Raw genomic sequence first — 25425 nt, forward strand, 5'->3', positions numbered from 1 at the left:
ATCGTATCATCAACCACAAATAATTATATATATTGAGGTGTGTCAGTACAAACCCGCATAACCATTTGATTTAATCTTTTTATTAGAAAATAAAAAACTTTTTGTAGAAAAAAATAAATTGTCAGAAGCAACAAACTAACAACACTTAACAATGGAGCTTTGGAACAAACTGTGGAGCTCCATAACAACCTTAACATTTCTTTTTAACATTTTAAAATAAATACTTTATTTGAATTATTTAACTTTGAAAAAGAGGAGCAGCAAAAACCTGAGCTGGGCAGACTCAGAACCAAAAGCGTAAGGAGGTCAGATTGTTGACTGCTCCTCAACACATGTGCAAAAGAAATCTTGTTTAGCATTAAAAACTTTATACAATAGAAAAATAACTGAATTTTAATTGTAGAAATTGTTCAGTATATACTAAAACAACACAAAGAAGAAGACCTATTCAATCTCACTTTGTTTCTTCTTCATAGAACCTGAATTTATAACATTTGAACACATGGACGGGTTTTCCATCGGTGCCATTTAGCTTCCATTGGAGAGGCGCGGCTTGCTGGTGGTGCTGATCCCTGAGAAGTGACTGGCAGAAACGTCAGAGTCCTCAGACAGCAGCCCTGATCTCTGCAAAGGAAAGACAGGCCGATCAGATCCCTTCCTTCTGATGTCTCCCTGTTGGTTCTGACACTTTTCATGGAAGCAGCAAACAGTTCCTCCTTAAAAATATGCAAACATTTAAACATACTGTCTGCTGGCCAACTGTCAAGCCAAGGACAATAGCTAGTTTGTAAAATGTGCAGTTTGGTGTTTTTTATCTCTATAATTATTTAAAAACAAAAAGGCTTTAAACCTCAACTGTGCACCAGTCACACTTTTTTTCACATTCAGTTATCAAACAAATTTTTAATATAAGGTTGTACAATAGTAAATGTAGGACATCCTCTTAAATGAAAAACCAAATGCTCTTACTTGAACACACAAACCTGTTTTCATATGCTGAAAACACTAAAGGAGCACCCTTTACTCACTGCGTATCCTTAAATCAATTCAGTGACATTGACAGGGTACGTTTGTATGCAAAGGTGGTTGATAATTAGTCTCAACTGCTTCTGTTTAAGTCAATTAATCAAAGATGATAGCCATGCAGCAAGGATATGCTCACCAAAACAGCAGTGGCTTGGCTTGGGTCCTGGAACCATAAGATGAAACCCTGACTGAGTTTAACTCTGAGTGTTTTTTTAAGATGTTACAGCCTTTAATTTAGGCGTTTCTGTGTCGTCATTTACAACCTTCTTTATCATCAATTGACTAACTAAAGTCAGAAAAACTATGAGGATGGAAACTTTGTGGAGAACATTTTTATGATTTGTGGTAAAACGACAGGAAGCAAAAGTGATGTTTATGATTTGTTTACCATGGAAGTTAACCAGGATACTGACAGAAGAACTTTAGAGAGGGAGATTGCCTAAAGTTAAAAAGTATTTCCTTCTTTCAAAATCTTTGTGTTTTTCTCCGTTATGTTTTGTTTAGTTTTAAATGATGGCGATTAAATACATATTAGTTTGATTTTCATTCATCCAGTAAAAAGACAGATGTATTGAAACCATTTAGACATAAACATATTAAATAGTAAGAATTGTGGTTCGATCTGTCAATCGTTGATCTGGATTTGTGAAACACATTGAAACCTAAGTAAGGATCCACTGCCCTATCCAGGTGGATTTTAGATTATTGTGAGACAGCTGTTAAGAGAGGCTTGTCATCTGCATAAAACTAGACTGTGATGTTTTAACTGAGAAGTATGGAAGTTGACCCTCGGAGAACAGCACAGTCCATTTTACAATTTAAATGAATACTGATTCACAACAACAGCAAATCCTCTTGTTAAGGAAGACAAGATTCTAGTCATTTAAAGAAGAGTTCTGGAGGAACCAAAGGTGTTGTCTGCGGCTCAAACCGTATGCGTTTGTCAGAAACTGTTCAGCTGTACTGACCTGACCTCTCTTCTTCTTTACAAACGGTTGCTCCTCATCCTCCACCTCCTGGATCATTTCCTCGTTTGTGACTTGCGGCATCGTCGCCAGGAGGGCAGGAAGAGTGAAGGAGGACAGGAAGCGGGCCTTGAGCAGCTGGTAGGCGGGGTTAGTGGAAAAGCGCTCCGCCACCATCCGACGCACCGTCCTCACCTGCTCCTCCTCTACCTGCTCTTCTCTCTGCTGCTCGTCGGTACCAGCGGCGGGAGCTGCACAGAGAAAAGAAACAGAACTGAGCACTTAAAGTCGCTTCTACTGACCTGTAATGATGCAGTCAGCTGACAAACCTGCAGCTCTATGCTCCGCAGGCTGGTTGCTGGCTCCGCTACAGTCTGAGGTGGAACCTGGCTTATTGGGTGGAGGGCGGTCGGAGCAGCTCGCAGCTTTAGATATGGGTTGGGCTTGGGGTGGTCTGGGTTTGGGACCTTCAGGGAGCAAGTCCAGTGAGGACTGCGTCAGGGACTTCTTAGCCAGCAGCAGAGCAGTCATCATGTTTAGAGTGCTGACAAAGGGGGGCAGGTATGGCAAAGCTACACTCCCAGCAGGCACCCCCCCTCTTCCACTCAGCCAATCGTGAACTTTTTCTTGAGGCTCTTGGAACATCAGGGAGGGGTCAAAGCCGATTCCCTTGCTTCTGATGGGAGAAGTCTCACCTGATTGCCTTTTTATCACACCTTCACAACCTGCAAGGTTGGGAGGAGACTGTGACCGGGAGGAGGACCTCTGATTAAGAGGCACAAGAAGTGGCTTTGAGAGAGAGGTGGGCGGGGCAGGTGAAGGCTGAATGGGCTCAAGGGTGGAGAGAGGTACAGACACAAATGCTGCCTTCAGTCCGGCAGACTGAGGGCTTTGAGCTGTTGGGGCGGTTGGAGGCAGAGGAGAGCCTAAACTGCTTTGGGGAGGGAGGCAGGGGGGGCCTTTGAGTATCGTCATCGGCACAGCTTGTGGTTTAGCCATCGGAACCAGTCCGGCTGGGGTCATGACCCACATGGCCCGAGTGGGTAACATGCACACCCTGGCTGGTTGAGGCTCCAAAGAGGCCTGAACGCCGACTTTCTTCTTTGAAGGAGACTTCTTGCTACGAGAGGAGAGGTTCTTCTGTTTCGTTTCCATCTAGAAACAGAAGGCAGAGAAGAGTCAAACTCAGAAGGTAAAATACAAGAACACTCAACAAAAAGAGGCAAACATCCCCTTTTCTGCAGGCAGCTGAAGCTTTGAGCCGGTCTGCGCAGACTTTGAGTGACTCAACAGGAAGAAAAAGGAACAAAGCCCTACCAGGGAAAACTCTGTTTTGAGACACTTGGTCACATGAAACAGCCTTGCAACATTTTGGAAAGATGCTGACACTCAGGTTAAGAGGGTCAAGCATGACCCATGATGTTACTCAACCCCACCAAAAAAAATCACAACAAAGATTCAATTGTCTGTCACAGTCTCATACTGAAGAACACTTTTTCTTTGACTCCCAATGATCTTTTCTCTCACAATGTATCAATCATTTTAATAAAAAATGTTTGAATGCAGGTGTATTCAATGCATTTATTTACAGTAAAGAAAAGTTGACATTGTATGTTATGTTGAATGGAAGCGTATTATATCAAATGAAAAACGCCTGCTTTTATTTGATAGAATACAGAAAAAATGTTGCACAAAAAACACTTTTATTTAAGAAGTACAATACACTTCCATGTAATAGAGATTAGTTCAGAAAAAAACCTGGTCTAAGTGTTGATTCATTTGATATTATTACCCCTAGTGCCATTTACTGGGTCACAGGCAAAAGCAAAATTATATTTTGTTAAGATAAAAACATTACAAATGATTTTAATGAAGGGAAATCCTTATTTAACATAATAAAGCAAAATTGATTTGAAAATAAGCTTTTGAAAGCATGCTCAAAAGAGACTAAGACTGGACTCTGTCTGGTGGTGAAGAGCCTCGTATTCAGCGTTTGCTCATTTATCGCGGGGGAAATGTTCCATACATCACCTGGAATAGGTCAAATCCACAAAGTAGGATTATTGAGGTTTTAATGCTGTAGAACTCCTCACTACACACATTTTTACACTTTTCTCTCTCTTTTTTTTTAAACTCTCAAAGTTCAAACCTTCATTGAAAAATAAGTCCAGTATTACCAATTAAAAAAAATAAAGATTTCTCATCTTTGATTCTCCAGGCTTTGGTTCTATTTTTAGTGCTATCCTATAGCTAAAGCTTTTACTGAAGGTCGGTCTGGGCCACGCCTTGAGTGATGCTGCTTCAGACCTATATGGGTTTTTATTATTATTATTATTCATATTTATAAATGCTGGCCTAATTTTTGCCCGTTCTGAGGACTTTTTTTTTTTTTTGCATTTCCTCTGCCTTCTTACCTTGGCCTGCAAAGCCGCCCGGTGAGCTTTGCCCTTCTCACTCAGCTGGCGACGCCTCTTCCCTGCCTGGGTCTCTTCTGCACCAGCATCACCCACTCTCTCCCCATCCAGCTGCTCAACCTCCATCTGCCTTTTCCTTCCTCCGACTGAACGTTTTAGGGGTTTATCAGTGGAGGTGTTGATCTGGTTAAGGGGAACGGAGGTTTGGTAATGGCGGAGGTTGGTGTAGTTATGATCAGCGAGCAGAGATGATCGGAGAGCTGAGGATTCACTGCTAGCTGTGATGGGAGGACGGGAAGAAGTTAGGCTGTCCGCATTCAAGGACGTCTGGTTGGAAGGTCTGGAGGTCTGGAAAGGAAAAGACGCACAAAGTTAGATGATCCAGAAAAACCACATGGACAGCCAGCAACACAGAACTTCTAGAGAGTTCTGGGCATGATTCTCTAAATGTCTTTGTATAAACGCTAAACCATGCTGCTTCTCCTCAAAGTCCTTTATTTCAGTCATCGTATGATCCACTGTCAAAGCGTTCCCAGTAGTCTTTTTATTATGATTATGTCGGTTTAAGGCAAAAATAAAAAAAACCTCTGTATTCTGCAGAGCGGCGGGAGTTCATCAGAATTTCGCCTCTGGGTTGTAGGTGGGACTGTTGATGGAGAGAAAGGCCACCCTTCCCTCCCCCCTCCCCTCCTTGTTGCTGAGAGTTCAGAACAGGGAGCTTGAGGTCCCGACCAGTGTATTTTCTACGTTACAAATAAGCTCTTCTTCAAACTGCATTTTTTCATCTGCTCCTGATTCACAACAATTTGCATAAAGAAAAACTCAAAAATGAAATTTTGAGGTCAATTTTCTTAACATGTGTCCTCCATCGTGAGACAAATGTCACAAGAACATGATCAACAACCCAGTTTTTAATCAGGGTGGGTCTTTAAGAGATTGACAAGCATGGTGGGCACTTATTCTAGAGTGTATTACCTCTAGACAGCAAAGAGTGACAGCTAAAGAGATCAGCGAGTCGTGGAGGAAGGTACTTGATGATGGTGAAATGAAGACGATCAGGAGAGTGTGTTAAGAGGAAAAGCTTGGACACAAAGCATCGAATGTATAGGGGGGTCTGTAACCTGAGGCCCCAGAGCCACATGGGACTCTTTTATTGCTCCATTGTGGCTCTTTGGTTTTAAAGCAAAATACTAATGATTTATGCAAATAATGTTTTTTTAGTTTTGGTTTAATTTATTTAGATTTTTAACAAACAAGCATAATGGCAGTGAAAGGTTACATTTTCTGTCAGAATAAAATGAAAGCACATATTCTGACCTTGAGTTCCCACACATAGCACGTTCTCTCTAAATTGTCCAAATCATTAGCCATTTTACATAAAGTCTAGGATTTTTCAAACACAGCTACGTTGTATATTCTATATTGTTACCTCATAATGCCTTATTTGACCTATTATTTAGAAATCTGGGGGCATGGTTACAAGTGAAATTCAAAACCTATTGTTATTCTGCAAAAAAAAGCAATTAGAATTGTAAATCACTTTTCATACAATCAATTCACAAAACAAATATTTCCAAAATTAAGGGCACTTACATGTTTGGATTTAGTTGATCTTCGTACTGGAATTTTTATGTTTAAAGCTAAAAAAACAATGTGTACCTGCCAATATACTGAGTTTGTTTGAAATTGAAGTTAATAATTATGATTTTCAGGGTAAAGATATATTTAAAAACAAAGTGGTCAGAACTAATGCACTAAAGACTAGTATTTTTGTTCAGGGGGTCACCATGTGGAACTCATTATCCGACGATCTGAAGAATGCAAACTCCATATATCAGTTTAAAAAATGTATACATTTAAAATATGTTAGAAATACCTTCTGGACTGAGAGACTCTTGTGGTTGTGAAGTAATTTTATGAAGTGTTTTTTTTTTTTTAAGGTTCTATCAATTTGTTGGTAGATGTGATGTTTGTAATCAGGGTCGAGGAAATAAGCCTAACCAAAATAACCAAAATAAATGTCTCTCTCACAATAGTGTAGATGCTGTTCGGAGGCAAGGTTCTTCAAGTGTGTATAGATATATATATCACTATTATGTGTTTAGATTTACTTTTCTAAATTTTTATTCAACTCCAAAGTTGTCACATGTACATTCAATAGTAAAATGAGAAAAATGACAGAATGAAAATATAATGAATCCTGCATTTTTTTTGGAAGTAAATTTGTTGCAACAGGAGGATCTTATTTGAGACAGGACAGATTTTATTTTGAAAATAACTTTTGCTGCTGTCAAGAATAAGGTAAGTTTAAATTGTTTTATAAGGAAAATATAGAAAAACACAACACTGTTACAATTCAATTATTGTTTGTTTGTTTTACTCCTTTTAGAAGAATATCACATTACATGAACGTATGCAGCACACCATGTAAGTCCACATCTCCGTGACTGGAAAGGAGCAGAGAGAAGAAAAAAAGTTTTAATATTATTTCTGCCTCGAAATCACCTCCCAAAGACAATTCTAGATGGCCTGTTACCACACATCAACTATAAATTATATATTGCTCAATTTTCTTCTTAATAAACATGTTTTTTAATAAAAACTTAGTAGTAAAACTTTTCTAAATTCCCAACAATAAAAAAACACGTCTGCTTCAAAGCAGGATGAGCAACTTGAAACTTGGGATTAAATACAAGTTAGATTTTATTAAAAAATAGCTTAATGGCCACGAAAAAATAAAGAAAGTATGTTTTTAAGCAATTAGAATGTCCTGCAGTTTTCAATCCTAACCTTCTGTAGGAACCTTCTGTAAACCCGGAGGATGAGCTGAATCAGGTGTGCATAAGCAGGGCAACATGGAAACCACAGGACAGAGTGCCCCAAGGAGCAGGGTTGGGAAACCCTGGTTTAGAGACAGTGCTCCCCATGCTGATAGTGTGGAGCTCTCAGGATACCAACTGTCTGTTCTCTTTGACAACGGTCATCTGTTTTAAGTTCATTGGCAAGGTGGTCCACTTTGATGCAGACAGACCTCAGAAAGTACTCATAATAAGATATCTTTTGTGATATTTCACAAAAGGACGAAATATTTCTAGCAGGACATCAGGAAACTGGAATCTCCAAAATGACCCCACCCCCACAATCAAACTCACCTGGGGTTCCCGAGTCAGCTCTTGAATCTTTATTCTGTCCCGTTTTGTGCCATTATCCACCCCTTTCACTCGTGCCAAGGACGCAGCAGAAGAACTGCTGCCTGCAGCAGTTGGCTCCGCCTCCATCTGCTCCATGACTCCAGATGAGCTGATGGTGGGGCTGGGAGCAGCAGTAATGGGACTGGGATTGGACTGAGCAGCTCGATTTCCAGTCAAGACTGAGCTGGAGGACATAGCTGGATTTTGGGAGGAGGATGGAACTAAAGCTGCAGCATTTGGTCTCTGACAAACCTGTGAAGCTGCAGGACTAAATATTTTAGGAGCAGGAAGAGCCGTGCTCCGGGAAGTGAAGGGAGTGAAGTTGAGGGAAGAATTGTTGTGTAGGATTTGAGGACGAATACAAACAATTTGAGAAATAGGACCATGGGGGGTCTGTGGAGGCATATGGAGAAGGTTGTGGGGTTGGGTGTGAAGCTGCGTGGAGGAGGACAGAGGAGGAGACTGCAGCCCCTTCTTTTCTTGCGTTATGCAGCTGTGCTGGTCCACCTCCACATCCTGTTGCTCCATCTGCCTCTTCCTCTGCTGAAGGATTTGTATGACACTCTTTGTAACCTGGACGGCCGAGGGGCTTGGGGTGGGAGTTTTAATCACCACCTTGTTCTTCCTATTCTCAATGATCTCCTTGCAGCCGATGACATCCACGTTCTCCGCTTGGAGCAGGAGCAGGAAGAAGGAGGTGGAGGAGTAACCGCTCCTCTCTGCGTTCTCCCTCAGGATATCAACAGCCTTGACTTTGGTTGTTGTTGCAATCAGCAGGTTGCCGATCCATGGCGCCACGGCCGCTTGCAGCTCATAGCCGACCCCCTGATTGGTCTCTTTGGCTTTCCGCTTGCCGGAGCGGGCTTTTTGGTGGGAGCCTGAAGCATTTACCTTGTGAGCCCGTTTGGTCAAGTAGACTTGGAGCTGCTTAGGCGTAAACATAATCATGGCATTCCTTTTGTGTCTCTCTTCCCATGGTAATTCTCTCGGACATGGTCCTAGGATCACAGAGCGCCCACATTTTCCCAGGATGGTTGATCGGGTTAGTTTTCCTGTAGCACCATCGGACATTGGTGGTAAAACCACCAGGGAGGAGCAAAGGTGGGAGAATGTCGCGGCCTTCTCCGTGGGAACCCACTCCTTCATGGGAGGGATGACGTACGGCTTTTCCTCCACTCTCTCCGTCTCCTCGCGTTCCTTCTTCTCTATCTCGTCGTCACTGTCCATGTACGGTATCACACAATCCTCATCTTCATCCTCTTCCTCTGTCAGTTCCTCCTCTTTCACTCGAACAAGTCGTCTTCTGATGCCCTTCTTCGCTTTGGAAGCTGCCGTTTTCTGTCCCGCTTTTCTGTCCTTGGCTCTCCTGGATGGACCATTTCCTCTCGGATGACGCTGCAAGAGCGAAAGAGAGCGTCACATCATCAGCATAGGTACACAACGGCTTTAAATAGCACCTATTTAGGAGGTTTTTCTAGCCATGATTGTGCAAAAGAGCGTCTGATCAGAAGTCATCACGTGCATTATTTTTCTCCAGTAATGCACAATTTAATCATTTTTATGTTCAGTATATCTTAAATGTTTTTTTTTCTCAGAATACAGGTGATCATTTACAACTAAATTTACACATATGTAAATATTTCTATTTTCTTCCAAAAAGATTCATATCCTAAATAAACCACTTCCATGTCGGTGCACTCATTTAATCATCTTACCCAGATGTTTTCGAGTGAGCCATAAAGTGATATGCCAACTTTACTTGGACTATTTTTAGAGGCAAATCCTTTTTTGGCAAAGGCGATAGGCATTGGAAGGGGCACAGCAGGAGCAGGGGTCATTCAAGACTTTTTCCTTCATGGAGTTTGCTGAATAATCTTTCCAACGTTTTTAACTTTTGTCAAAATCTGTAAGTTAATGGCTCCACTCACTAAGAAGGCCCTGACGCAAAGAAATTTAACAAAGATATGAAATGTCAGGACCAACAATGTGTTTGGTAAGGCTGTAATCTATAGATCAAATCACATCAACTAATGGGGCAGCCCCTTTAACGAGGAGGTCAAACGGGTTTACCTGAGCAGGACACTTGGTCAGCTTTTTCCACTCTCTCAGGCACTGACAGTCCAAACGATTAGGAATCTCTGCAGCGATCTTCGCCCAACGACCTGGACAACATCAGGTTAGTAAAAGATTTGAATTACTTTATGTCATTTCACCTGATAAAACCAGAATTTAAAACCTCTTTTACAAAAGGTGAACAGTAGAGGCTCATAACCAGGTACAAAAGACTACAAAACCTCCCAGCTGTGGACTATGGTAACGGTTAAGTGCATTAAATCTCTTCAAAAATATCAGGATAGTCAGATTTGTGTTCAGCAGTAACATCTCACTGACAAACATGTGTGACACATTATGAGCTTCATCAAAAGGAGTCCAGAGATTTTAGGTCTCCAAAGAGAAGCAAGTGCAAAGTTCAGTTGTATTGTTTTCGCTGCTGTAAATTTTTTCAAAGAAAAATTCACTGGAGGTGATTGACATATCTACAGTCTCTCTCTCAGTCACATCTGTGACTTTGCAGCAAATGGAGGGCTAACACACACCCATTCACACTTATGGACAATTTAGAGTGACCAATTAACTTATGTAATGTCATTTTTGTGACATTTAAAATCCGCTGGGCGGGCCACAAGCTCTCTGCTCTGCTCCATTCCGATGCATCCACTTGCAGACAAATAGATCCATGAATGTCTTTGTCTTCCTCGTCTGAGCTGGAATCCCAATTTAAACTGTACGGCTGGATAACTGTGATAATGCTCGCCCTTTTTGTTTTACCGATAACGTTTGGGTGGGGGGGTTGCATAGAGAGAGAGCCCCTTAACAAACCCACAATTCAGAGGTGAATTTCAAATGAACTGCTGCTGTTCTGTAGAAACTATGTCCTAGAAAACGACAGGGGTTTTTTAGATTTTGGCTAAAAACGGGATAATCATAATTAAAAGACCGGTGGGAACGCTTTGAAAATAGATCATAAGATGATCAGAGTGGGACTTTTAACCATGTCCAATTCATAATGTCTCTTCAGTTGAGGTAAAAACAGTATTTTGAAAATTGGAGTAAATCTGGAGACCCAGAAAAAATGTAGTGCAACCATCCATCCATCCATCCATCCATCCATCCATCTTCAAGACCAGGGGTTTGCAACCTTTAACACTTAAAGAGCCGATCAGGTTAATTATGTCGAAAAGCCAAAAGGAGCCACAAAGTCGTATTTCTCTCTTTATGAAAATAAAACACTGATTTATATTATTGATTTATATTATTGATACTATTATGATAAATTGATAAATGTGAAATCCACTTTATAATCCAGTGTGTCTTAACCCTTGTGCTATCCTAGGCACTTTAACATTGGGAGTTGGGTCATCTAGACCCACTAGACAGTGATCTGAACCTTTTTTCTTCAATGATTTGTGATCTTCACTGGTGTCCATGGATTACATGAAATCTTTCCACCTTTATCCACCTTTGTCATGGTAGGGAGAACACGTCAATGGAAGGGTGGGGTCATCTAAGATAGCACAAGGGTTAAGCATAAATTCTGGTTGTGCTTACTGACCTCAAATTTCTTTTCTGTGGTAAACGGCATCATAAATCTGTCAAAATGTTTTAGTTCGACTTTGGTAAACTATGAAGCCGCATCCTTTGATGGAATGTTGAAGATCTATGGGTCCTTTGTCAGAACCTTAATGCAGTATCACGTACTGTTCTTCATCGGTTTGTGAATGGATTGAATAAAGTTTGAGTTGGTTTACTTCACTAATTTCACTTTAGTTACTTTTTTTCTTTAAAAACTATTTTTCTTCAACCTCCATTGGGAAACCTTAATGGAGGAGTAAAGGAGCCACATGTGGCTCTGGAGCCTTAGGTTGCAGACCCCTGTTCTTGACCCAGTTCCTCCTTTCAGGGTTGCAGGGTTGCTGGAACCCATCAAGCTACACTGAAAAAAAAGATCTGTTCGATTTACTTAATTCAATAGTGGACAGTGGTTGCACACAGATGATTTACTTTCACAGCAACTTAAACCATCAAGTTAAATTAACACAAGTAAATGTCATTCAACAAAACTGATTATTTTGTGTTAAAAATATGTGATTGAGACATGATACCACAATGTAATTTGAGCTCTTGGATCAGTTTAATTGGTCACAATTTCATCACTTTATTTCAACACTATTCAGTAATGTTTACTCCAAAACTATTTGCTTACTTAAATGCAACTTATTTTTCATATTACAATTTTGAATTCTATTCTAATGTCAAATATATCAGACCTTGAAATTAAATATGTATTGTTTTATCTAATATAACTGCCTGTAAGAACTAGTAATATTTCAAAACAATGGTGCTACCATTAAAAAAATTATTAGTTATTAAAATAAATCATTTGTAGAACTGCAAATACCTTTCTGTTAACCTTCTGGAATTGTTAACATTACTCATTTTTACTCAAATAAATAAAAAATAACAGTTGCATGTCAAAGCTTTATTTCAAAAGCCACAGCACAAAATACAGTCAAAAATACAGCAAGTGTCCAAAATTTCGACACTGGTATTGTGACATCATGATTCAAAACAGCCTTAGAAGTATTAAAACTTTTTTTTTAAACTACAACCTTTTCAGATTGCGTACAATCATCCTTTTTCACTTGGAAAAACAAAATTGAAGAACCATACCAATTAAACAGAAAAAAATGGCACTACGTTTCCATGGCAGGTAAACAGTTATAACCATCCCACAGAATAAACACTACAATGAACAATGTGATCGTTTTTGGGTTGCTGATCATTCACCTACAAATTCAATGTCCAAAATGCAAGAGGGCGTATGTGAACTATAAATGTCCTCTTACCTTTAGTTAAACATGTGACGTGCACAACAATCTCTCCTTATTGAAGTTTTGTCTTTAAGTTTTGGGCTTTTCTCGAGAGTTCAGTCGGATCCAATTCCATGACCACCTTTTGAATCACCTCAAAAGTGTAGGGGAGCTGTGCCAGGTAACTCATGTTGAAGCAGTAAAAAAGTCCAAACAGCATGGCTGTTGCAAGGGCCACATTATCCAGGTCCTGAAGTATCACCACACCTTCGATGATGATGCCAACATCAGGAAAGTCCTTGCCTGGTGTCTCCCTGGCAACATAGACTCCCACTGTTGTTTTCTCAATGGCACTGAGAGTGGAGACATCAGTCATGTCCTGGGCAAAGAAAATATTATTGAAGATTGATTTTTTAAACTGATCTTTTGAATGCAAAAGTTAGGGCTGCACGATATGAGGAAAACTCGCGAAATGCGATATTGGTGATTAATATTGCGATAACAATATAATTCGCGGTATATAAACAAATAGCAAAACAACCAAAAACATAATTTCCGTGTTCACTGCAACAGTTTAAAAATTAGACTCCAAATGACCCACGTCGACGTAGGAGGCAAACATCAAACATAAAAGGGCTCATCTGATTGATCAACAACGTAAATGGGTCCTTCCGATTGGTTAAATGCATAAAGGGATTTATTTCATATGTTCAATATTTCAAGCTGCCATGAGATTGTTTTAGCAAATTTAAGGTAACCATTTATTGCGATTTTCGCCGTCTTTTGCGGTATGCATATTGCACAGCTTAATGTCGCGATAACGATAAATTTGCGGTATATTGTGCAGGCCTAGCAAAAGTACTCATGCTATAGTTTAAACATGTGAGCAGCATAGTAAATTATTGTTGCCAAACAGTCCCTGCCATCAATACCACATTTGAAAAGTCAAAATAAAATCGACAACTTCTACCTCAAATGAAGAATATTAAGCTTTACAATTGTTTTTAGGATCACAAAGTGCACTGAGTACATTTTAAAATGTAGCAAATCAGTAATCTACTTATAACACTCACCATGTACTCGTGCACCAAGATGTCAGGATTCTCCTTCAAATAGAGGCAAAGTCCTTTTTAATGAGGGACTCCCTTCTAGCATCCACGTCATCCTTAATACAAAAGAAAATACAGAAATTTGAACTCAAATTTTCAATAGACAGTGAATATGCGTTAAAAATTACAGATCATCAGTACTCTCAGGTAGAGGAAGTCGTGATTTTGAAATGGATTTATTTATACAAGTCTTACTGACTGCAATTTAAACTTGATAGTTAAACAAGTTTGAGAAGTTCTTACCATCATCATGTCTGTCATGTCTTTCAACATTTTGCCCTGCTTCCCCGATGGCTTTGCAAACACTCTCAGCAGACTTTCAGACAGAAAGTCAAGCTGCGACAGAAACCTTGACTGTAGAGGCATGGTTGTAATGCGCTTGAACTCTGCGTTTATCTGAAATAACATGAAAGCATTATCAAGCATTGTTTTTAGATGAACACATCCTCTGCGACAACTTGTCAAGGCACAATTTGGTAATTTGGTAGTGAAGTTCTACCAAAAAATCATTGATTGCTTTGCTTGGCACACAAGAAAAATGTTCTAATTTTAACAACGCTGCTGCCAAACTGTGCTGAATTACATCTGGTAGGTCGCTAAGACCATCAGCACTGCTACTTGGTTGAGCATCCTCAATGTCATCATCAGAAGCACTGGAAGCAGAATCTAGGGCAGCAACAGTTGCTGATATTACTATTCCTGGTTTAAAATCTTTGGATGAGTAAAAACTGTGTTTCCAGCTCTTGTGGGATTTAAAAGATCCTAAAATATTTCTTTCAAAGTCGCAATGCAAAAACATACAAGTTACAACCTCATTTTTTTTCAAGTGTGCATTAATATGAGTCCAGTAATCTCTTTCAGACACAAGATCCTTACAGGGACACAAGTGGCAGCTAAATATACATCTCTCTAAATGATGGTGGCTAGTTTTAATAACATGACATCTATTCAAATGAATTAATAGTGCATTCCACGTTCTAAAAGTGCATGGACGGCTTTCATGAACACATGGAATACGACTGTTATTCCCATAATGCCCATGTCTTACTCCATAATGCTTCAGAAGGTGGGACCTACTTTGAAAAACTGAAGGGCAGGCCTTGCATTGCCACATTCACTCTGTCACTGGAACACTAGTAGCACTGTTCACTGTAAAGTGGGAAACAAAACATGATTAACTTATAGTGAGGACAAAATGGTGTTTAACTCAAAAATACATTCCTGAGATAAACATAACTCATTTGTCGCTAATTTGCAAAGCAACTTAAAATATATGTAATGCATTGAAAGCCGTAAAAGCAAATACAACTTCTTGTTCTTACCACAAATACTTGAGCCCACGACTTTTCAGCTGACTCCAGGTGAATAGATGACTTGAGTTTGTCAATCTGAAGCAAAACAGGGGAGGAGTAATTGAAATAATGCAGCCGACTAAGTAAGCACTTAGCAAGGACAGAGTTTTAGGGCCACGCAGAACATTTTTTGTGAAGGATTTTGTTGTTGTTGTGTATGTAACTGTTGCCATGGTGACTCAGCGGTTGCCATGACTTCTGTGTTACGTAGCATTTTTAGTAAATGTTAAGTTTTATCACAACCCAGCAGTAGCGTCTCATTCTCAACATAACAAGATTGTATTAGAAACTGCATTTATTAATGAGAAGAATGACACTTTGACTTTATTATCGAAATTAACTTTCTGCTCACCGCTTGATGACCGTAAGGGCAAGGGAGCCGCTCAGCTCCGTGTTTAAGACCCCGCGTCCAGAGAAATTAGCTGGTGGGAGGACGACTCGGACCACGGCTGGATGAGTCTCGACACTTTATTTGTCCACAATTTACACTCGACATACAGTATCCAGCTACAACTTTTCAGTCTTTTTAGCTACGCGCCCCCGTTCTCTCTCGCTTTACGCTGCAACCCGCCCCTTCTCTCCGTAAGGGCTACGACACTCTTATATTAACAACACTAAAGTGCCGTTAACACACAATGTAAACCACGATTAATTCAAGAAAAAAAAATTCACACATAAGACCAAAATATGTTAGGAGCGCCGCAAATGTGACGTTGACCGCTCCTGCTCAAAAGACAAATTAAAATAAAACAGAGTGATAACGTCAACTTATTTCAACGTTAACGTTATGTAGTCACTCTTGAGACATTAAGCTACATTTGGCTCAGATTTTGTCACTATTTAATAAGAAATTCAAGACTTACCGGGAAAGTTGTGGTGTGACGTGTCGTACCACGAGGCATTGGATTTGACTGAGATGGCTGCCTTCTTTTTCCAACAATCCTTAGCGCGCGAGAGGAAATCCCGTGAGGTATCCCGATAATTAGTATTGCAACATAACCGAGTTGCTTCATTCCAAAGTGATCTGAACAAATCTATGTGCAATCTTATCATTTCATGTAGATTATACATTGTACAGTCACATTTGACTCGAAAACATGTAGAAATTGTGTTAAATGCACCAGATATGCTTAGATTAATCCAAGAGACGGCTGTCTCCTTTTTTTCAGTGTACTGTTGTCTGAAGAGGGAGCTCACCTTGGACAGATCACCGGTCTGTCGCAAGGCTCAGTGCAGCCATTTGCCTTAAAACTTTGAGATTTCTCAACTTGTTTTTAGAAAGTACAACAGGTGCGTATAATGGTAGCCAGATTTTATTCACGTTTCTGCTCTTGTCAGTGCGTCCACAGGTTTTAGTTCTGCCAGCAGCGTTCGTAGAGCCACAGAGGCTCCCCTGCACCTGCTGAGTGTCCATCTTACCGACTCCATGTTTGTCAACCAGCTCCCGGAGCAGCTCTCTCTCCTTCCTGTTGAATGGTCCTTTCTTCAACCCCGCCTTCAGGCAGTCGTGATATCTGCACCAAAAAACGGGTTTCTTCTTCACTGGCACACGGAAAAGCCGACTGTTTGCACGCCCGGGGAGATCTTACCTCTCCCTACAGGCCATGATGCTGCGTCCAGGGACCTCCATCCGCACCTTCCACCAGGTTTCTCCAAGGCGGGAAACCGCCCGCAGTAAAAGCTGGAGGACCAACAGATGGAGTCTTCAGTGTCATCCAAACAGTTAAAGGAGGTCAGCTAAGCACAAGTAAGCTGCAACTATTGACGTTTACGTACTTTGTCTTCCTCTTTGGTCCAAGCGCCTTTCTTCAAGCTCGGGTCCAAATTTAGGGTCCATCTGTTGAGGAGCTGCGTTGGATCACGACCCTCAATGAAGTAACTGACTAAGACAGACCAAAACAGAAGAGTCACAAGCATGGCAGGAGACCGATAGAGGCTTGGCATGAGTGGGATTTCTTTACTCTGTGTGTAAGGGATGAAGTTTCCAATCCTCATTTTGTTCACCAGCTCTTTTAACAGCGCATCCTCCTCTGGGGTCCAGCTGCCTCGCTTCAGAGACCGAGACACGAAACGCTGGAACACCTGGAGGCACATGAAACCCGTCCTTCCCATCTGAGAAGGAAAAATGTTTGCTTTAAGTGAGAAAAAACCAGCCAATATCAATCAAACACTAGTGCCTTTAAAGAGACGAAGCTAAAAACAATTGCCTTCAACAGAGATATAAAGAAAACTGCCCAACATTTAAAGAACTTAAATATCACTCAATGTTCCACTGTGTTCTCTAGGTTTATGCAACATTTATCCCATTTAGAGTTTTAAACAGGCAAATTGAAAGGATGTACATTTGTGTCAAGGTCCTAAAAACAAAATATAACTCCTCTGGTCTTATCTCACATTGCCTGCCCATGTGTCAAAGTGTCCTATGGCATAACAGTGAACCCCACATTGCTCCTGGTGGTTATACGTCGGTTGGGACCGGTGTTTGGCAGCATAGTTGCCATCAGTGTGTGAATGTGTGACTGTAAAGCACTTTGGGCCTTCAAGGAAGGTAGAAAAGCGCAACACACCTATACGATATCTACCATTTACCGCATAACAAAAAGTGGTCCAACAGTCCTCTGTACCCCTTAGTCTATTGTCCATCTCCAGTATAATCAACAACTGTTAGTCAGGTGACTGTAGAGGCCTCGGTCTGTCTTTTTGTAGTTTATTTATCACTTAAAAAAAAAGCTGTTAGATGTTCTCAAGATCTCAACACTCAATTTCCACTCAAAACAAAGACATCAGAGACAAAAAGATGGGAGAAGTCCTTTCTCCTCCTCACCCCAAGCTCCTGAGCAATGGTCTCCCAGTGTCTGTTGTTGTATCTCGCGCTGACCTCCTTCAGTTGTTGCACCTCCTCTTTACTCCACGTTTTCTTATTGATAGACGGATGAAGAAAGTTTTGCCAGAAAAGACGGATGTCTTCTGGCTCTTTTGTCCCTTCAAACTAATCCAGAGGAGATCTCAGAGCGTCTGGTGTTACACACACTGTCATTTGACCAATCAATCAGCCAACATCAACACTTACATCGATATTTGAGATTTTCTGCCAGTCATGTTCTTCATACCGTGAACCAATCAGCTCTTCCTCCTTCTTTTCCCTGATCAGTCAAATGAAATCATTTAAAGAATGGTACGCTCCATAGTTTCAACACTTTTGCAGTTACGATGATCTTTATAGACAGATCATGTATGTCAACTTTTAAAGACTATGTGATTAAATTTTACTTACAATTTTCTTGTCCTAAATTTTTAAAAATGACCTTTTTTACTTCAAAAGGCTCCCAGTCATTACCTGAGCTGCTCGATCTCGTCCTCCAAGTTGAGTATCTGCTCTCTCAGTGACTGTTTATCTGCTTCCTTTGCCCCCGACAACTTCTGTGACAAGTAGTCCACCCTGAGGATCACACAGATCCGATCAGATCAGATCAGAAACCTCTGACACCAATGACAGAAACACTGAAAGCAGCTCCTCGTACTTTGAGAGTTTGGGCTGGATGAGTCTCTTCAAGCCATCTCGAGCAACAGAGTGAATCAGCAAAGTTTTCTGCCAGCTTTCCCCTGAACACAGATAAGAAACACTGAAAGACTGATGATGAAAGCAGTGATGGATCACATTTAGACGGGTGGATTTCATCCTTAGAAACAAGTTAATACGTTAATTTCACACAAGAAGATCCACTGCTATCTCTTTATCCCTACATCGTTTCTGCTTCAGCTTCCTGTCATCCAGGTATACTGCCATCCTGAGGGCCTTCTGCTTTGTTTCCTCATTTGCTGGAGGACCCTAGACAAATCAGACAAAATACTTTATTGGTCTCTTTTAGAAACAAAAAGGATGTGTGTTTATCTGTCTTACCAGTCCAGTCAGTTTGTCTTTGAAGTAGGGTTTCAAGAAGCGGCCCAAGAACATCCTGACTGGCTGCTGATAGGTCGAGCGAGCAAGTTGGCCTCTAGAAGATTCTTTGTATGGCCCACTCATCTGAGCTATGAGCTCCTCCTGCAGGGAAGGGCATGAGGTGTGAAATCCTAACATCTGTCTCTGGCTGTGCCTCCTGCTGTGTGTCAGTGGTTGAGCGTCTCTGCTCACCTGCTGTTTCTGGTTGGTTTTTAGCAGAACCTCCAGTTGATCCAGAGTCTCTTGCATCACCTGCTGATAGACGAGGTTCAACTGCAGACATGAATCCACTGACTGAGTCAGACCGAGGTCACTCTGCAACAAAACACAAAAAAACAAAAACAAATGATGAGACCAGAAATTGAAGAGAAGTCTGACAGCACTGAATGAAGGAACTAACCTCATCACTGGAGCTGCTGCTGTCTTCATCTGCAAAAAAAAAGTTGGTGAAACATCATGATGGTCTTCACCAGTATAGTACTTTCTACCTGATAGTAAAGCATTATAACACTGCTTCTCATTTACCCATTTGCTTAAAGACACATACACCTTAGAATTGTTTTTAACCTAACTGCCATAAACAAGTTAAACGTGGCCAGGAAACATTAAACCTGGACCACTTCTTGTAAACTATGATACTGTGGGAGCTTTCTTACTTGATTTTAAATATTTTTATTATTATTATTTCTCTGGTTTTAAAAAAAAAACAATTTTAACACATATTGAAGCACTTTTTTATGTATTTTTATGTATTACAGATATTTATTATTTTTCAGTAGTAAGATCTTTTTAAGGTATGAATGTTGCACTGACCAGGAGGCACATTTAATTTTGTTGTACGTGTGACCAATAAAGATCTATCTATCTATGTATCTATCTTTTTAACCAACCCATTGAAAGTGAGTACTGCTCATTGACTGTATAAGAGAACTGGACTGAGTGTGTGATGTCAACCATAGAAAATGGCGTGATGAAGTCAACCAAATTAAGTCAATTCAGTCAACAGTTTTTTTGCGATATAGATGCCGCCATGTTGTATCACCCATCACATTTTTCTGATGATGGAAGACATATATAAAGAAAATTAAGCTTAAAATTGCATTTCTGAGTGTTTCTTTATTCAAACGGTTGTGAATCAGGAGCAGACGAACAAATGCTGTTGGAAAAAGAAGGTACGATGCCGAACCTACAACACTGGGCCTCTGGCCTCTAGCCTCTGGCTTAAAACTGTATGCCTGGATAGCCCCAATGTTGCTTGCCATTTTTGTTCCCCCTCTACTGTTAGGTTGGGAGTATAAGGGGCTATAAGGTAGTGGAAAAGCATGCAAACAAATGGATGATGGGAAGAGAGGGCAGGCTTACTCTGAACCAATGGTCCCACCAAAACTCAAAGGTAAATTTTAAATACAAAAACAACAACTGTCCACTGGGAATGTTTTTCAAAAATGTCCAAAAGATGATTGGAGTGGGACTTTAATCTGTAACTGTGGTAGCAAAGAGTGCACCAACAACAATACCGAATTGACTGTTCTTCCTATTACCCACAGCCAACATGTCAATAGTTTTTAGTGTGCTTGAGAACCAAAATAAAGGTACCTGACACGATGATGGGACTGTGAGATCCAAGCATGTCCTCCAGGTCCTGGATCTCCTTCTGAACCTTCTCCCTCTGAGCTAGAAGACCTGCTGCAGACTAAAACAGACAATCGTGTCACTATGGGGATCTGGTTGACTGCATGTGCTGCAGGTGTCTTTTCTTATGTTACCTGCCCTGCCTCATCCTCTTCCGCCTCATCATCTGAATCATCTAATGATAGACAAAGAAAATCCATGAAAGACAAGCTACGGGACAGTATGGACAGGTAGGTGGGTAGACTGGTACCTGAGTCACTGCTCAGTAGAACCACCTCCGCAGGGGTCACACACAGGGCACGCTCCATATTTTCCACCTCCTCCTGGAGCCTGTCCCGCTCTGCCATCAGGGAAGCAGACATGGCTGTGGGTGGAAAAAATATAGGGACACCAGCAGACAGAAGGGTTAGTGTGCATAGACATGGATATAGGGGATGTTCCCCTTCGTACTTATCGGCATGTTTTTAAGTGAATTAAAATCAGGAAACTTTTGAAGCAAATGTCTCATATAATTTCTGGTCCTGATGGAGTCAATACTAACCTTGCAGAAGAGTGTGAAATACTGCAGGCGTGTAAAACTACACAATAAACTTATAATTTAATCATTCTGATGTGCATTTCTCCTCACAGACACGGCAGTGCGGTACATGCGACCCTCCTCTCACCTGCAGCTTGTTTGTTTTCCCCGGTATGAACTTTCCTGCCGCTGGAGTGGCGCGGCTCCCGTCAACGCAGCTTCGACGTTAGCATACTACCCATCAGGCTGTGCGAGAGGACAAATGTTCCTGCGATCTTTCGTTTTTTTTAGACTCTATTTCTACAATACATCTCAAAATTGAAACAAATGTGGGTTAACATAGCATATTGTTCATCTTTTAGTTTTTACATGGGAAACATGAAACCACTATTCACAGCAAAAATATGTATTTGCTCAACTTCCGGTTCTCTTCTTCCGCCTTTAAAATGTCACGTGATTATTATACCCCCCCCCCCTTTGTCGAACACTAACAAATGTCCACATAAGAACATGTACACACGTAATTATAAAACAGTTGAAATAAACAATTTAGTTACATCGTTGAGAAAAAAGACAGCAAAAAATAAAAACACAATAAAAAAATAAAACACACACAAATGCCAATGGTTTTCTTATGACTTAATCTCCTTCACAAAGGTGAACAATTTTCTTGCTCTTTTATTTTACATGAATTTCGATGAAGGAATTGCCTTGTGAAATACATTAAAAAGGGCCCTGGTTTAAAACATACTTTTATGAATATAAAACATGCCCAGTATCATCAAACTAAACAGAAACAGAATCTAAATCACACATGCTGTTATGTAAACTTACTGCAAAAATATTTTTTTTCCCATTTATTTCATGAGAACATAGAATTTAGAACACCAGAAATGTAATTCATCCCAAAAACTACATAACATCAAAAAACAAATGGTCAATTGTTTCAATGTTTTCAACACGGGCCTGGGTGCATCCGGGACCACCACTGGAACAGGCTGTGGTGCGTCCAGGACCATCTCCGGAACAGGAACGGGGCGTTGAAGGGGACGGCGGCGGGAACGACAACCCCCCTTCATGGCGAGACGACTCCCCTCTAAGCAGGAGCGGAGAACTGGAGTAGGTCAAAATCCCAATATGGCCTGGTCCTCTCTGCTTCCAGGCACTAGGTCTCCAGCAACTGCATGTTCCGCTCTGCTGGGTCCAGGAAAAAGTATGGCTGGTCCATTCTGTCAGGTGGGAAGGGCTGGTCCATACCGTCTCTTCCCTTCTGCCATGTGTTCATGTTTTGCCCACAATAAGTTTATCTTTGTTTTCCTGCTCTGCAGCGCTTTTTGTTAGGTTAATGAACCCCTTGCCCTGGAACCGTGTGCCTCCCGTCTCTGCATTTTGGGTCCTTCATGGTCACGAGCCCTCCCAACCTGACACCCTCCCTTGGCATTCCATCATCCACCTCAGCAGAGCATAAACACCCATCTGAGCACAGGTGTCATCTTTGCACAAATATGTGTGACAGAATGAAATACTTTACATGTACTGGTTTGTACTGTATGCATACGTGTTTGTGAACTGTAGTTGTGCTGAGGACATGATGACATGACTGTAAGTGAAGTTTTTTGGAGCCAACAGGTATGTTTGTAACACTTGAGTATACAGTGGTGGACAAAATAGTTGGTACCCCTCAGTTAAAGAAAGAAAGTCCACAATGCTCACTGAAATGACTTGAAACTTTCAAAAGTAACAATAAATTAAAATTTATTGAAAATTAAATAATTAAAATCAGCCATTACTTTTGAGTTGTTGATTAACAGAATGATTTAAAAAAACAAACTAATGAAATAGGGCTGGACAAAAATGATGGTACCTCCATAAAAAACTGTGAACTAATTGCCCAGGGGGTCATGATGAACTCAGGTATGTCCTTTCATTGACATCACAGCTGTTTTCAAACCCATAATCAGTCAGTCTGACTATATAAAGGGAGTCAAATAGTCACGTTGTTCGGTGAAAAGGTGTGAACCACACTGAACATGGACAACAGAAAGCAAAGGAGAGAATTCTCCCAGGACATTAGAAACAAAATTATAGACGAACATCGTAAAGATAAAGGCTATTAAACCATCTCAAAGCAGCTTGAAGTTCCTGTGACTACAGTGGTACGTATTATTCAGAAGTTTAAGACCCACGGGACAGTAGCCAACCTCCCTGGACGAAGAGGAAGAGGAACATAGATGACAAATTGAGGAGACGAATAGTTGGAACTGTATCCAAAGAGCCCAGAACAACCTCCAAAGACATTAAAGGTGAACTCCTAGATCAAGGTACATCAGTGTCAGATCGCATCATTCGTGGTTGTTTGAGCCAGAGTGGAATTCATGGGAGACGACCAAGGAGAACACCACTGTTGAGACTGGAATTTGCGAAAGTGCATGTTGACAAGCCGCAAAGCTTCTGGGAAAATGTCCTTTGGACAGATGAGACAAAGCTGGAGCATTTTGGTAAGGCACATCAGCTCTATGTTGGTAGACTCCAAAATGAAGCATACAACCAAAAGAACACTGTCCCTACTGTGAAACATGGAGGAGGCTCAGTTCTGTTTTGGGGCTGCTTTGCTGCATCTGGCAAAGGGTGTCTTGAAGTTGTGCAAGGTCAAATGAAATCTCAAGATTATCAAGGCATTCTGGGTAGAAATGTGCTGCCTAGTGTCAGAAAGCTTGGTCTCAGTCGCAGGTCATGGGTCTTCCAACAGGACAAGGATCCAAAACACACAGCCAAAAAACCCCAAGAATGGCTCAGAGAAAAGCGTTGGACTATTCTGAAGTGGCCTCTATGAGCCCAGATCTGAATCCCATTGAACATCAGTGGAAGGAGCTGAAACATTTGGAGAAGACACCCGTAAAACCTGAGACAACTGGAGCAGTTTCTCATGAGGAGTGGGCCAAAAATACCCGTGGACAGGTGCAGAAGGCTCATTGACAAATACAGAAACCGTTTATTGCAGTGATTGCTTCAAAAGGTTGTACAACAAAATATTAAGTTATGGGTACCAACAATTTTGTCCACAACTGTGTGTGGAGAGGCCCCGCCCCTATTGACTAACATTTACACCAGACAGTAATGATGATATTCATCCAGCATCTTGTTGCCTCATGATTGTACCCCCTCCTCCCACCACCTCTGTAACCACCCTCCAGATTTCCTTAACTCCCCTGTTCCCCCTTTCTTCTGTACCCTTGCCCCCCATCTCCAACTCCCCTCCCTTCTTTCCTCTTCCTCCTTTCCGTCCAGTCCAACAACAAAAAAATTACAAAAGGGAGTTTATACAAATACACACCTTGTGTGACTGAAGATCCAGAACTCCCTGTTGTAAAAGTGAAATATGTCCAACACGAGAGGCCTTCAGCTCTTATCTGTCTGTTCAGCTGTTGGACAGGACAAGTAAAAAAAAATAAAAAATAAAAAAACAAGCTTTTTTCTGCTCTGGAACATCAAAAACGTGTTAATTCAAAAGAAAAAGTGTCTTTACACTTCCTTTTTTTTAAATTACTGAATTCCTTTGACCTTAATCCCAGCTCAGCATCTCTCATGTTTGCAGCTTGTTGATAAACTGAATGCTTCCACACAGAAAGACCACATCAGCCTCATCCCTGCATCTGACCTAGACATTAAAAACTTAATTGTGCATTTTTTGTTGTTGTTTTTAAACTCTTACTTCATTTGGCTCTTTTATGCACTGGGTTTTAGAGACTGTCTATTCATCTTGGTCTGCTAACTAAAAGTTCCTGATTAGTTCAAGGATCAGACTAAAGCTTGTGAGTTTTTGTCAGTTTGCTTCTCCCAAGCAGCAGACTGTCATCCCTTTTTCTGTTCCATCAAATTAGATTCTAAAAACTGAACTTAAACACTATGGTCCTTTAGTTAATGTGTTTTTATTGCTTCCTCTGTAAGTTGTAAAGCATCTGGTTATCATCGATTGGGTTCAGATGTCAGGTAAAAAGTACATATTGACTTGACTGCCAGTGCAGTATGCCTGTGGAAAATATGTGATCCAGATCATGTTATTCTGATCTTTAAAGGTTGATCTAGATTCCAGATCTAGATTCCAGATCAACCAATGCAGCATTTCTCTGAGTTTGGGTTTTACACGAGGTACTTCAAATGGCTCTAAAATGAGAACAAAAGCCAGTTTTGAAATAAAAACTCAAGCATGTTCTGTTTTAAAATCTATATATTCATTTTCAATCAAAACGTTTTCGTCCAGATTCACTGTTACTTCTTTCTCTTATTAGGTGGATTCCCAAAACACTCCACACATCTGCTCCTGGTTCAGCCCTTCAATCAAATTTTAGAACCCTTTGTGGCCCACAAGTCGAAAAGTTTGCCCACCGCTGATGGCTGTTTCAAGCTA

The 25425-nt window shown here is 40.8% G+C and overlaps 1 protein-coding gene and 1 long non-coding RNA gene across 4 annotated transcripts; both read right to left on the reverse strand.

The window, feature by feature from the left end:
* Positions 1 to 60: 60 nt before the first annotated feature.
* snapc4 (small nuclear RNA activating complex polypeptide 4) lies at positions 61 to 21434 on the reverse strand. Of its 3 annotated transcripts, none has more exons than XM_011479610.3 (23): positions 21166 to 21434; positions 20751 to 20864; positions 20635 to 20675; positions 20465 to 20561; positions 19269 to 19297; positions 19061 to 19183; positions 18830 to 18970; positions 18673 to 18757; positions 18450 to 18531; positions 18266 to 18367; positions 17999 to 18071; positions 17753 to 17917; positions 16890 to 17040; positions 16705 to 16811; positions 16518 to 16609; positions 16348 to 16442; positions 9667 to 9758; positions 7558 to 8991; positions 6811 to 6852; positions 4406 to 4753; positions 2321 to 3146; positions 1995 to 2242; positions 61 to 624 (listed from the first exon to the last, which is right to left on the reverse strand). In XM_011479610.3, exons 2-23 carry the CDS (start codon positions 20860 to 20862, stop codon positions 529 to 531), a joined length of 4581 nt encoding a protein of 1526 aa, XP_011477912.1. In that variant the 5' UTR covers positions 20863 to 20864; positions 21166 to 21434; the 3' UTR covers positions 61 to 528. The 3 variants fall into 3 exon arrangements, with proteins under 3 accessions (XP_011477912.1, XP_011477913.1, XP_011477914.1); XM_011479611.3 differs by lacking the exon at positions 21166 to 21434 and adding an exon at positions 21042 to 21147; XM_011479612.3 differs by lacking the exon at positions 6811 to 6852.
* LOC111947929 lies at positions 12122 to 15768 on the reverse strand. Its single transcript, XR_002873891.1, has 6 exons — positions 15281 to 15768; positions 14899 to 14964; positions 14654 to 14725; positions 13820 to 13972; positions 13541 to 13632; positions 12122 to 12846 (listed from the first exon to the last, which is right to left on the reverse strand). It is a non-coding gene; the product is annotated as an uncharacterized LOC111947929 (long non-coding RNA).
* Positions 21435 to 25425: the final 3991 nt, after the last annotated feature.

This window comes from Oryzias latipes, chromosome 9 (genome assembly GCF_002234675.1).
Source record: "Oryzias latipes chromosome 9, ASM223467v1".
Lineage (NCBI taxonomy): Eukaryota > Metazoa > Chordata > Actinopteri > Beloniformes > Adrianichthyidae > Oryzias > Oryzias latipes.

Excerpts from the sequence above, each read along its gene's own strand:
- snapc4 (XM_011479610.3), bottom strand. The coding sequence starts at position 20,862 with ATGTCTGCTTCCCTGATGGCAGAGCGGGACAGGCTCCAGGAGGAGGTG. Across the intron at positions 20,562-20,634 it reads AAGAGGATGAGGCAGGGCAG|TCTGCAGCAGGTCTTCTAGC; the intron begins GTAACATAAGAA and ends TGTCTGTTTTAG. Across the intron at positions 16,812-16,889 it reads CTTCATCCCTTACACACAGA|TCAGTTACTTCATTGAGGGT; the intron begins GTAAAGAAATCC and ends GGTCTGTCTTAG.